The following is a 14,400-nucleotide window of genomic DNA, read 5'->3' on the forward strand; positions in this document are numbered from 1 at the left end:
GTTTACAGTAACTTCTAACTTGAATTAAAATAATGGTATTTGGTCTCTCTCTTTTTTGAGTTCAATACAACATTTATATTCGAGTAACATTTGCTTAGTTAATCACCTCATTTTTTGAAGCCAGTAGTTAATGATTTAGGAAAATAAATTGTAATTGTTTGCTCAGAGTTCTCAGAAGGGAACCGTGCATGTGTTTTTGAAACCTGTTGCATTCAGTGGATTGAGTAATAATTTATGCTCCATCCTTTACTTTTATTATTGATGGAGAGATGAGGTGGTTGAAATGTAGCAGAGTCCAGTTAAATTTTCAGGTCCATTTTAATAGTACTTATAAAAATTCATTCCTTTGACAATCATCTATTTTTTTTTAAGTTTTGACCCATTTGGCCCTCAAATTGCCAGGGATATAAGGTCTTTTCTTAGTTAACAATACAGCAGTAGAATTGGTTTGATATTTGTTGATGTGTCACACATTTGGATACTCTGCATGTCCAAATACTCTATGCTGCAGTGGTAAGTGAGCAAAGCTTATGTCAAAGAAATAGTTGATGCAGGTGTAGTTGTTTTTCAAATTCCGATATCACAGACTTATTCCCTTGTGTTTGAAGAGTAAAAACGCATCTCCTGTGGTTACTGTACCTAAAAAGGAATAGGAAGGCAGACGAGATAGTTTGAGAGAGTACCGGCAAAAAGGAGGCAAGAAAGTAAAACAGTGATTACAGAGTTGGACAAATATGAAGGAATACTATACAGGGATGTGTATGTGGAAGGAGAGGGGCTCCATTCATTCTCATAAAGCAGAATTGCAAAATAAAAGTGTCATTCTGACAAATTATTATTTGATGAACATAATATGGTTCATTGGAGTCCTACACATCCTTTCAGGGTCAGCTCTATCCTACGGACTTCTTTAGGCATTTACTACCAGTCTAGCCCATGGTCAGATTGTGTTTTTCTGAAAACATTTGTTTATGCCACGCACTTAACAACTGATCACACATTTTTGCATTTGTGACTTATTTTGTCATTAAACTCTTCTGTTGTAAGTTAACATTCCATATTTTAAATCTTAATTCCAAGTAGAATATCCATCTGGAAGATAAGCTCTCTACTCTGTTTCATGCTAGTCTCCACAGCCTTAGCAAAACACCTTGCCTTCTGGAGGTGCTTGAGTGTAATATACTACACTTTTCCCCCAGGAATCACTCACCCTGTGCTAAGAGAAAAAAGATAAAATAGCATTGGAAGCATGCAGAGACATGGATGAAATTTAGAAGCTTTGAAATGTGTAGTTCAATACCAGTTACTTATTTTGGTTATGTGATAGTCCTGAGATAGAGAACTGGTGCAAGATAATATCAGTATAAGGATCTAATCAATAAAAATGTGAATCAGATTATTTATGTTTAAGAGATGGTATTTGGTATTTGTTGTAATGAGTACTGCACTTTATTTGATCCCAAAACATGAGCTGCAAGTGTGCCGTCATCATTGTATGACCTGTGATGAACTGTCTTTGTCCCAAGACAGATTACAGAATTGGCATCAAGTCAAGACAGAATAAATGTAGGGGACTAGAGTCCATGTGTTCATCTGCTAGAAGCCACATTCCACTGAAAGAGGGCGTGTTGTGGATGAATTTTTACAGGGGACATAGGATGATTTCACAGAGTTTGACAATAAGAGAAAGTGCTTCTAGTCTGCAAACTAGGGAATTTCCTAGATCTATTTTCTCTCAGAGTGGATATATGGATAGAACCTGTGAAAATAAACCAAATGTTCCTAAGTCCATATACCTTATCTGTTCTATTTTTTTTACATCACTTTATGGAGGAAGCCCTGGAATATAAAAAGCAAAAGACATTCTCTTCGTGGGTTTTAAGTTTAGCCTTGGATTCCTAGCAAGTAAGACAACTCACTATCTTGATTCTATTCTTTGCCATCAAGTAGTATTGACCTGGTCAAGGGAATGGTATAGGGCAGTGGTCTGCAAACTCATTAGTCAACAGAGCCAGATATCAACAGTACAACGATTGAAATTTCTTTTGAGAGCCAAAATTTTTAAACTTAAACTTCTTCTAATGCCACTTCTTCCAAATAGACTCGCCCAGGCCGTAGTATTTTGTGGAAAAGCCACACTCAAGGGGCCAAAGAGCTGCATGTGGCTCAAGAGCCGCAGTTTGCAGACAACAAGTATAGGAGCTCAACACAAATGACAAGGCGGGGCCAGATAACTGTGTTAGTTGGAAGTTCAAAGGATCAAAGAGAATTCTGCATTCAAGGAAAAATAGATTAAAAACAACAACAACAACAACAACAACAAAACACACACACAGTACAACAATAAGAAAACATGAACAATTAAACAAATGTAATGTGACATTCTTAACTGAAATTTAAAAACTATACTCGAAGAAGTGTTAAGTAGAGAATACTTGTCTTTGATCAAAGTTCATGTGAAAAAGACCTGAAATTGTTGATTAAGTGGTTCTAAAAATGAAACAAAATATATTTTTAAATGGATGTTAATTTAGAAATAATTCTACCAACTTCTATATTAGTCAGATCTCATGAAGAATATTGTGTTCATTTTATATTTTAAGAGAGGGTATTGAAATAATGCGGAAAGCCGTGTTCCATGAGAAACAGTTTTGTTCCACTTATGAGACTATGAGTCAGCTTCTGGAACCTAGAGGACAGGACTGTATTTCTTATCTTTTAAATGTCACTGTCTGGTCTTGTTCTCAGAACATTTACATAAATAATGAATGAAACTTATAAGATACTAGAATTGTTTAATTTGAAGACATGAGAAAAGCTTCAAATATGTAGTATTTAAAGGAATTTTAGTAAATGAGATGATAAGGATTCCATTTAATTTGAATGGTCCAAAAAGAGCCCAAGAATATCAGTTTCATTCAGTATGTTGAAGTTTTGAACCGTGTTATAAGTCTTCGGGAGGAAATACTGCCTTGCTAAAAAGTAGTTCTTTAGGTATATAGCTGAGGGTGCTAGATGTCTTCAGTCAGAAAAGGCATAGCACCTTTGACCCTCCTTTATGGGAAAATAGAACTAAGTAATCTCTAGGGTTCTTTCCACCTCGAGAATGAGTTATTCCAATGAGTCTGGTATGACTATTGACTTCCGTACATTCTGATTTTTGTGTCATAACACACCATTACAAGCATATGGGAAGGCCAGTTTATATCAGTCATGAGTAATCTATGCTACTTTTAAACTGTCCTTCGGATTTAAAATGTTAAAAAGGATTGAAATTAGTTTAATATATATATATATGTATATATATATATCTTCTTTCGCAAAAGATTGAAAAAAATAACTGCATATTAATCTATTACACTGATTAGTCAATGGACGTCATAAGTACTTTCCAAATACAGACTTAAAAAAAGTATAATTAGCAAGATGTCTTGTTTCACAAAGAAACAATTTACAAAAGAACCATTTTTGAGTTTCTCAACAGAGAACTGAAAATGACTCCATTAGCTAATAGCAAAATAATCACATTTCCCTTAAAGGAAAGAGATATTTTAAAAATATTGATTAAGATGAAAATGCGGGTTTTTGAGTTATTTATGTCTCCAGGAAGACTTAAGTACCTCTTGAAGAACTTTCAAATTACTGTCACAAACTTCGTAAATGTTCAGCACAAACTCCTTATACACTAAATGAAAAAGCTAAACTGATAAGATTGCATTTAGAATTTAACCTAAAAGCTAGCATGCTCTGGGGTTCAGATTGAATCTTGAACTTTGTATGGATTCCCAGAATCAGGGAAGAAAAAAATATCTTTCCTGAGTGAATTACTTCTTAAGGAGTGGAGGAGAAACTGCGGAAGAATTGATCCGAGTTTCATTGTAACAGGAACCTCCAGTCATAAATTTCTGATGGTGTCATTTCTGTTGTAATCAGCTGCTTTTATATTTCCACTCATCAAGGTTGACTTGGTCACACTGTGTACCTCTTGGATGTCAAATACATTAATTTGCTCTCCCTGAAAGGAGGACATGTGTGTCTCTTACAACTTAGACCTCTATCCTGGGAAAGTAATAGACACCACAATAGAACAGTGAGGGTATTGTATTCTAAATGGAGAAATTTTTTTTCAAGTGCAAGCTTCAAAATTTGAAATTTTCGAGCTTTTCATTTTGCTCTTTGAGGGGTAATATATATTAAGCATCCATCCCGGGGATGTAGCTTTTAAATGACCTTTTCAGTAGTCATCTTTTTGCTCATTTTGATTTGCTCAGATAAATTACAACCACCTGGCCTTTTGTATTAAAGAAGGTTGCATACAATATTGACCTTTTGATACTTATTGGGAGAGCTAGGTTCATTGTATTGAGCTTAACTGCTGTTGCTGTTTTCTGGGTTATGTGTTACAATAACTGTATTTGGATAGTAATGCCTATTTCTTTAGGCTTTTTGTTCCAAGCTACTTCTCTCATTATAGGAATGGACTCTCTGAGAAATACAAAGAGAAATTATGTTTTTTAAAAAATAATGAATTGCATTCATTTGCATCCTTTTGGGGCTTGATGAATCATATATGTGGTTTTTTTTTTAACTTATCTTAGTCTTTAAAAAATATATTGATTTTTGAGCTAGAGAAAGGGAGTGGGATAGAGAGATAGAAACATCTAAGAGAGATCAGCTGCTTCCTGAAGGCTCCCCTCTGGGGATCAGGCCCATGACTTTGGGCCTGTTCCCCAACAGGGAATCGAACAGGTGACCTCTTAGTTTCTGGGTCAACACTCAAATGCTGAGTCACACCGGCCGGCCAGTTTCTCTTAACCTTGAAACCAAAGTATCCTTTGACAATTCTGTGCCTTGCCACCTTGCAATAAGACTCAGCTTTTCTCTGTTTCTTGAAAACTTGAAGCTCAGACTTGCCTCATGAACTTAGTATTTGCTGACACCTCTGCCTGAAATATTCTTTTCTGGCTTCCTTTGTTTCATTTATCCAGCATTCCACTGTTCCCATGTTGTTTCTGGCCTTTGTGTAGTTCAGTGGGCCATATGACTATTTCTGAGAAGTAAAGTATTCGCTTCTAGTCTGAGGCATTGGGGAGTTTATATAGGATTTATAGAGTCTTTTCCTCATTCGCTTTCAAGCAGTTCTTGGGTTAAGATGGCAGAACCTCAAGGTCAAAGCAGTCTATACTGCTGAGTTGCCAGACAGGAGATACCTGTACATAGAGAAGATTTTCTATGAGCAAGAAATACACTCCTCTATGTTAAATTTCTGAGTTGGGGGACGCATGCCTCTGCTGACTGAGTATCCAAGGAATCAGGTCAATTTCCTCAGAAGTCTGTGGTCACTGCAAAGCACTGCCTCCCTGTCCTCCATCAATTTCATGTCTCCTATAGCAATTTTTTTCTGTAATATTTTTATTTGTTTATGTAAGTAAGAATAGGTTGGATAAGTATGACATCTATGTGCTATTAATTATGATTTTTAAGGGCTCAGAGTAATCTTTAAAATTGGCAATAAGCATTTAATTTTTTGGCTTTTTCATTTTAATTTCAGTAAGTGCAAAAGATAAAAATGAAATGCTGCCTGCAGTGGTCTGGTGTATTTCCTATTGCTCACCAGAAAGGATGGTCTTGTATCAAGCAGTCACTGGATTTTTGACTCTTCTAGATGAAGCCATTCTGTATGACTTCTTTCATCCGGAAGTGAGATCATCTTTGGCAAAGTCTAAATCAATGATGCCATCTATGTCAACAAAGAAAGGATTCCAAATCCAAATTTTAATTTCAAAATTGCCTGATCTAACCATCCAAAAATTCTGCAATATCTTTACATACCTTCAGGTTTGCCCACTAAAAAATAGATAAGGCTTTCAAATCCAGGCTACATAAATAGAGGCATACATCAAAGATATTGTGAGTTTGGTTTGGTCCCAGTTCATCGCAATAAAATGAGTAACACCATTTTTTTTTTCAGTGTGTATAAAAGTTGCTGTAGACTGTTAAGTGTATAATAGCAATATCTCTAAAAAAAAGAATTTTTATTCCTAAAAATTCTAACCATCATTTGAGCCTTCAGTGAGACCTTGTCTTTTGCTGTTGGAAGGTCTTGCCTTGATGTTGATGGCTGATCAGGGTGGTGGTTGCTGAAGGTTGGGGTGGCTGTGGCAATTTCTTAAAGTAAGACAACAGTGATATTTACCATATTGAACAACACTTTTGTAGCATGAGATGCTGTTTAATAGCATTTACCCACCGTAAAACATTTTTAAAGATTTGAGTCAGTCCTCTTAAAAAACGCCACTACTGCTTTGATAAGGTTATGCAATATTCTAAATTCTTTGTTGTCACTTCAACAAAGTTCCCAGTATCTTTACCAGGAGTATATTCCATCTCAGGAAACTTTCTTTCTCATCCATAACAGCTTTTCATCTATTAGGTTCCAATGTGAGAGGAGCAGTTCCGTCACATGTTCAGGCTCCAATTCTAACTCTCGTTCTCTTGCTGTTTCCACCACATCTGCAGTTACTTCCTCCACTGAAGTCTTGAGCCCCTCAACGTCATCTGTGACAGTTCCTCCAAACTCTTGTTAAAGCCGCTAGTTTGACATCTTTCCATGAATCGCAAATGACCTTTCTGGCATCTAGAACAGCGAATCCTTGCCAGATGGTTTTCAATTCCCTTTGCCCAGATCTGTCAGCGCACTCACTGGATGGCATCTGGAGCCTTATGAAATGTAGCCTGGAAAAGAGTAATTGAAGTAACCTAAGCAAATGCTATGACAAGCCACTCCCATAAAGTACTAGCATCATTGTCTATAAAACCAACCCAGTCTAGAAGTCTAGAAGCCAAAGATGCCAATATTCTAAGTAAGAGTTTGAGGACTGTGCCTTGCAGATCTAGTTATAGAAAATGATAGAATTTCACACTTTCTCAATTATATGACATTAAATATATTGCAATTACTCTTTACTTCCTCCAAATTGATTATTTATAATACTCTAAATGTATTTGTGTTAGTAAGAGAAATACTCTTATTTATTAAATGCTGCTTAATTTCTAATTAAAACACTTTGTTCATTTGATAATGTAAACTCAAGAGTACCAATAAATCATCTTGATTGCTCCTTTTATACCTTTCCAAAAAATTAGGAATGTAATTTTTATTAAAAATACTAATGTAGTCCTGGCTGGTTTGGTTCAGTGGATAGAGAATGAGCCTGTGGACTGAAGGGTCCAGGTTCGATTCTGGTCAGGGGCACATGCCCAAGTTGTGGGCTTAATCCCCAGTAGGCAGCCAATCAATGATTCTCTGTCATTATTATGTTTTTATCCCTCTACCTCTCCCTCTCTGAAATCAATAAAATATTTTTTAAAAGATTATATTATGATGACTTTATGCTGATATCTTTTATAATCTCAGTATTGCTATAGATAGATGATAAGCAATATGAAACTTGACGTTGATTTGAGATGTAGGTACACAAAATTGTCCCATCCTAAAAAAATCAATATCCACTTACTTTGGAGGATAAGACATAAATTCTAAAATAATAAAGGACATATCATGGTTTTAAAGGCTAATTCATAATTAAAATTAGTTTTTTCATAACTTGTATACACTCACATTCACATGATACAGAGTTTTATACTTTAATCCTCTCATTCATTGTTCATTTATCAGATACTGTTGACTGCCAACTATGTGCTGTAGGGAATAAAAACCAAATAAACATGGATATGTGCATTAAAGACTTCTGAGAAGCATGAAGATATAAAGAGAGAGTATCACACTAATCTAATAAATAATTCACAAGAACCATAATCACTTCAAGCTTGGGGTGGGGTGAAGGACTTCTGGAAGTGGGAGAAGGATGAATAGAACCTAAACATAGGAAGGAGATATGAAGGCAGTTGGGGACAGAGTTAATTACTATTTTGTTGTGTGTGTGTGTGTGTGTGTGTGTGTGTGTGTGTGTGTGTGTGAGATTTATGGATCATTATCCTAAAATCTATTAGAGAGTTGTTTGTATGGCTTTAGGGTGGTTGAAAATTTGGCTAGTGGGAAATTTGGAGAATGCTATAATAATTGAAGTAGTAATATTGAGTGGGAGAATTATATATGTTTACACTTGATAGAGTTAATATGGAAGCATAGATTTTTATTTTATTTTTAATTTCAGGATTTGTAAGAGGTTTGAATAGTAAGTCAGTTATGGACAACAAACATGATACTAAGAACATCTCTTTAATTTTTAATTTTTCTTCCCACAGAGTTTATGGCAGCATGATTATTATCTATTGTATTACGATCAATTTGTTCTTCTGGCTTTATTTGTCTGTTGAATAATTGGCAATAGCAGATTAGTTATAAAACAGATCATCTGTTATATGGCTTCTTATATGGATGTAGAAAATGTTAGGCTTCATTTTATATAAAAACCATAATCACAAAATAAATTTTGTTTTAAAGTTCTTTAAAAAGCACTCTATATTCTTCTAATGTTTAGGTTGAGTTTTTATCATTCTTAGTTGCAGTTGGCTGAAAGCAGTTCCAAATCTAAATTTATTTTACCACAATCATGACATTTTCCAACTGTCACATGAATTTGCAACATTTGTTAAAAGGGAGACCAGGAGAGCTAAATGTGTCACTGGTGCTGGAGGAAACGGGCCGAGGTAATTAGTGTGCCATCACGAAAGACCGCATTAGTACTTGGAATTTGACATAATAATTGTACCAGTGAATAGTCATAGAGTGCTCACAGTGTGCCAGCCTCTGTGCTGAGCAGCCCATTGCATGATCTCCTTAGTCCCAACCTTATATTATTATTTCCTTTTTTATCCAGAGGAAATAAGCATGAGAAAAACCTAAAAGCTCATTTGATTATGGTCCAATAGATAGAGAAACTGGGACTCAAATCAACCCTGTGAGGCATATGAGTAGGTATAGGCGATGTTAATGTCCCCACTTCACAGATGGGGAAGATTGAGGCTTTGAGAGGTCTCAATAATTCAGTTAAGCTCACACAGCTAATAAGTACACAAACTAGTAGTCAAACACAGGTCTTTCTGAATCAAGTGTAGCTATATCACCTGTCAGTATTTATATTAAATTTAGACAAAATTTAACTTGTAAGCCTGCTGTTTATCTTTTCTTTGTTTTGACACAAAGGGGGCAAAAAATGGGAGGTAATGCATACAGATATTAACCAGCAAAAGGGGGGACAATTGTTGAGGATACCAAGGGCCAGAAATTTGTAGCGGATATTGTCCCATTATATTATTTTAGTCCATTAGCTCAAAGTTTCCCAGTCAGACCATTTACATTAATTTCCTAAAGTCAGAAACTCAGTATGCTGGCTAGAGTCCTTGAACCAGTCCTCTGCTGAGTACCTTGGAGTAAATTTATCCGGTTAATTCCTTATTTGTATCCTTCACTGCAGATCATCTCTGCCCTAGTTTTCTTTTTCTTTTTTATCTTAGCGTGTGTTGTTTACAAACCATAGGGTTAGGTATTGGGCAAGAATATTGGGGTTTTTTTTTTCTTCTTTATAAAGAATACTGTACTAGGCATTCAGTTCTTAAAAAATAATGGAAAAGCAAAGCTCAGAAGACAAACAGGAATTTAAAAAACACTTCTATATTCTAATAAATAAAAAGTTGAACAATAAATATGACTGTCACTGATTTTTCTTTATTATGAATGTTATGGTCATAATGATATATTAGATTTCAGAAACTAGCTTTTTGTCAAAAATAGTGAATTTGGAATATTTATAGATTTATATTACAGTTTGGTATCGACTATTCATTAATTGTATTTTGTAGACCTTTTAAGTGTAGGAGGAAGGTAAGATGAAGAAACAGAAGCTGTTAATTTTGTTAAAAATCATGTAATGTATGAGCTACCATTTGTTAACTGAGGACAACTAGTATCAATAAAGAAACTTTTTAATACAAATGTTAGAAAATTGTTCTCAAACCTAAATTATAATTTACAATTTTCTCCAAGCTATTTGCATATTATTATAGGAAAGTTACTATGTATATTGTATATGTGTGTGTGTGTGTGTGTGTATGCATGCACTTATGTTTTTATCAGAGACAGAGAGCATGGTGTTTTCTATAGTTGGTATCCCTTGGTATCCTATATAATAAAAGCCTAATATGCAAATTGCCCCCTCTACTAGGAGTTCAACCAGGAGTTTGACCAGGAAGCAGTGGTGGCAGGCAGCCACCAGGGAAAGGAAGGCCCCGTCAGGCAGCTGCTAGAAACCATACCTGTGCATGGAGTTTGTGCACTGGGCCTCTAGTTTGAAATAACATTACGTTTGCATTCTGCATAGATATTCAGATCAGTTGGCCTCTCCCATTGAGAAAGGCACAAATAAGACTCTTCTTGCTTAGCAGCTGTATTTTAAATAATATAATTTTGAGTTTATATTAAAGCTAATAATTAGGTGGTTTAGATCACATTTATGTTTACTTTAAATGTTTTAGTACATCTTCCTTCTTTTTTAAAGAAAAACTATTAATTCATAATAGTTGTATTATTTTTATCCCATATTGGCATGTGGATGGTCTCTTTTTAATAATAACAAAGCAAGGCCTTAAGTTCTACTTTACCTGCACATTTCATGACCAGAGTCACTGCTGTGCCACGAGTGTTAGAACAAAATCTTAAATAATGAACTGCCATCGGGCGTTGCCTTGCATCCCTTCATCATCTGAAAGGGGATCTTATGAATGATGCATTTCAGTACTCTGTACATGGACATTCGGAGACTAGTTAGCATTTTAAGTTAATGCCAGTGAATTTTAAAAGATCGCGGTGAATGATGAAGCCCTTCATTGTGTTCAAGGATTTTGCCTTTCTTCAGCGATACCGTTTTCTACTCATGTGAAAGAGTATTTAATTGCATTGCTCCTCCACTTTTAATATTTAATAATAGTTGTATTAGTTGTATAGAATAAGAAGGGCACAATTTGCAATATCTTGTGCCAGTCATCAATTTTTTCTTATCATGACCTAATGAATATTATAACTACAAGGAGAGGCAGAAATATAAATTTGCTTGAACATTGGTTGGGACTGGCTAGTTTATTGGTGTTAGCTTGGCCAAAGCCCAGGATAGGCAAATGGGGAAAGAAACCAATATCTGGGGGTGAAGCCCTGGCACACACTCCTCATCCCTCATTTCATACCATGAGCATAGAGCTTTGAATAAAGTTGTAAATGTTGCCAGCAACTACTGCTGGTTCCTTAGCAATGGACTGGGGACCTTGCTGACTTACCAGGCTTAGTCTTGGAAGGCATACGTTCCTTTCATCTCTATGAACGCATTCTCACAACTTTTCATTAACTTTCCTTAAACATTTTTACTGTTATTTGCTTTCAGCTCAGACAAAAGCATGAGTTAGAACGGGAGAAACTTGGCTTAGCCATTATCCTAATAGCACTTCTCACTTAAGTAACGCCTCTTCCTGGAAGTTTTCAAAATGCTTTTGAGCACATTTCATTAGGGCTGCAGGATGGAGGTCGGGGAGAAGTTCATTGCAGGCCATTCATTGCAGGCCATTCACTGAAAGTCTCTATGGCATATAACCCAGGCCACGGAGAAAAAACAATTTTCATGTAGAGTGATTGGATATGAATATGTGCATTAGCTGGTTTTTAAATGTTGACTGCCCTTTGTTAAAAATAGAACAAGGTACTGTCGAATGTGATATGTGTAAACCTATTTTAAAACAAATCACTTTTAACTCTCTCCAGCAACTGCTTCGAGAACGACAGCAGATGGCCAGCCGTCCCTTTGCTTCTGTGGACGTAGCCCTGGAAGTGGGAGCTGAGCAAGCAGACATTCTGCGAGGGCCATTAGAGGTAGGAACGGTGGTGCTGAAAGGGGGCCGCTGTGATTTGCATATTTATATCTCTTCTCTCATCTGCATCTGCTCCTGCAGCCAAAGGAGTCTGATTATCTAGAGTTGACAGGATTCCGATTCATATATTATGCCATTTTCAAGGCACATGGTTTTAATAGTATGACATGAGCCGTAACAGAAGCCAATGGAGAATCTATTAGCCTTGGCTCACCTGACAGCCTTTTCCCAACAGATAGGAGCCAAAGGAATTTAAGATACATATATATATATTTGGTGGGAGAAACAAAGAGACTATATTATCGCTTGGAGTACCCATTGCCCCTTAATTAGTGGTTCATTTCTGTATTAACAAAGTTGACTATAAAAGGTGGGTAGAGATGGTTGCATTTTAATTACATAGTTTTACTTTTGAATGCTGAAAATTGTAGAATACAGTATTTTTATTTGTTGTAATGACAGTATTTTTTATTGCAAATGCAGAAATAGAGTCTGGTGAAGGGGAAATCATTATGTGCAAGTAAATGTGGTGTTAGGATCCTGAAGTAATGCATGAAATGGTTTTTGAAAATAATAATCCCCAAAGAGGAAAACTCCACAGATAGTTATTAGTGACTAATCAAAGCATTTAGAGGCTGAGCGATTTGCTTGTATGTTTATTACTTTTGTATTTATATTTTATATATAGGAAGCTGATTAAGTAGGAAGATTAAGACACAATGTAGACTGGAAATATTTTATTCCCTGTTATAAAAATCCCCTCATGTGACTAATTTCATGTTGCTATTTTGGTATTTTGCTTTTCTACAGGAAAAGCAAGGAATACAAAAATAGACTCCTTTAAAAATTTAGGAATAAATATAATTGATTCATGGGCACTGTACAAAGGCCAGTATTTAGAGGACAGTTGCCTGTGGATTTTTTTAGCTTTTGTGTTGTTGATTTTTAACTTCTGTAGCTCACAGATTACAAGGAAGCTTGGAGCATTAGGAAGGTTGTGGGTATGTCTCCCGTTACTAGGTGAGAAATGAGGAGACAGGCAGAATGGTTAAATGAAAGTTATAGTAAGTACTTTCATTTCATTTTGACCCCGTTTTCAAGTAACTTTAGTAAAAATCTTTTAACAAAACCTGGACTATTTGAATACAACTTCTTTTTTTCTCCCTCAACTGTTTAAAACATTCTCAAACATGCTAAAGCTCAAGTAAGTAGGACAATGATGGTTGTAAATAAGACACACAGAGACCAACGAGGACTAGGGCTAATCAAAGAACTAGAAAGCACAGATTTAAGGAACAAATGTGGTTAACATACATACACATGACAATTACCGCCTAATCGTGTTCAAGGATGCATTTTAGGTGTACATGTGCTCATAATGATTCTCTTTTTCCACCAAATTTTATTCCCTTTGTTTTCATTGTGATGGTTTTAATCTTAAATTTTACTATGCATTTTTAAGTGTTCTACCTCTTCTTTCTTTTAGTTCATATTTCCCTGGTAGTCCTTATTATATTCCTTTGTTTTCATCTTCTTTTCCTTTTGCCTCACACCTATTTTTTGTGGAAAAAAACTTTTAGCTTTTTATCCCCCCAGGCACTCTATGAGTCTGTCTTAATTGGTAATCTATTTACATTGACAATAATTACTATTCCACCAAGGCTCATTTTGCAACTCAGTTTTGTGTGTGTGTGTCTGTGTGTGTGTTTGTGTGTGTGTGTGTGTTTGTGTGTGTGTTTGTGTGTGTGTTTGTGTGTGTGTGTGTTTGTGTGTGTGTGTGTGTGTGTGTGTGGGAGGAGGGGGGTCAGAGGTGGTAGGGTTGTTGTTGTTGGTAGCCTTGCTTCTTTTTTGTTCTTTTTCCAATTTCTTTTGGATAAATTGATTTTCTTCTACTAAACTGAGCATTTCATATTCTGTTTCTGTGTTGCTTATTTTTTCCTATCAATGTCTAAAGCTCATTAATAAACATCCCGGCCTAGTCCATCTCAAGCAAAATGTATACATTAGCATGCTCTCAGCTCCCAGCATTCCTCCCACCCCTTGTTAAGTACTTGGAATAATTGATACCTATATTATAAGTGTCCCTATTTTTGTTATGACATGTTTAAATAACAATGAACTCTCTTTGTTATCCTTAACTTTCTATAACTAGTTTTTTGCACATGGATTGATTTCATTTTTCACTAGAGTAAATCCTTCATGAAATATTTTCAAAGAGAAATTTTATGTGGCATATTCTTTGAAAACTTAAATGCCTACCAATACATTTATTTTGTCTTCACATGTAAATTATAGTTTATAAAATTTCAGTATGAAATATCTCTTCTTTGAAACTTAACTATATCACACCATTGTCTCAAGTCTGATGTCCCCTGACTATACTTTTTTGGCACCTTTCAGAATTTTCTCTTGTTTTTCAATGATCCTAAATTTCTCTCTGATATGTATAAATTCTCCTTTTTGGCACTAGGTGCAGTTTTTGAAGCCTGCAGACCTTGCTTTATATAATTCTGGCTAACTTCT

At 35.5% G+C, this 14,400-nt stretch overlaps 1 protein-coding gene across 1 annotated transcript in view; it reads left to right on the plus strand.

Annotated features, from left to right (window-relative positions):
* The window catches only part of ATRNL1 (attractin like 1), a 408,799-nt gene that overhangs the window by 232,419 nt on the left and 161,980 nt on the right, over positions 1 to 14,400 (plus strand). The window contains exon 27 of the mRNA XM_084903569.1: positions 11,771 to 11,878. Coding sequence (XP_084759695.1) covers positions 11,771 to 11,878 — 108 coding nt within the window. The remainder of the gene's footprint in view (positions 1 to 11,770; positions 11,879 to 14,400) is intronic.

The sequence above is a fragment of the Pipistrellus hanaki genome, assembly GCF_964339955.1.
Source record: "Pipistrellus hanaki genome assembly, chromosome: 14".
Classification (NCBI taxonomy): Eukaryota; Metazoa; Chordata; class Mammalia; order Chiroptera; family Vespertilionidae; genus Pipistrellus; species Pipistrellus hanaki.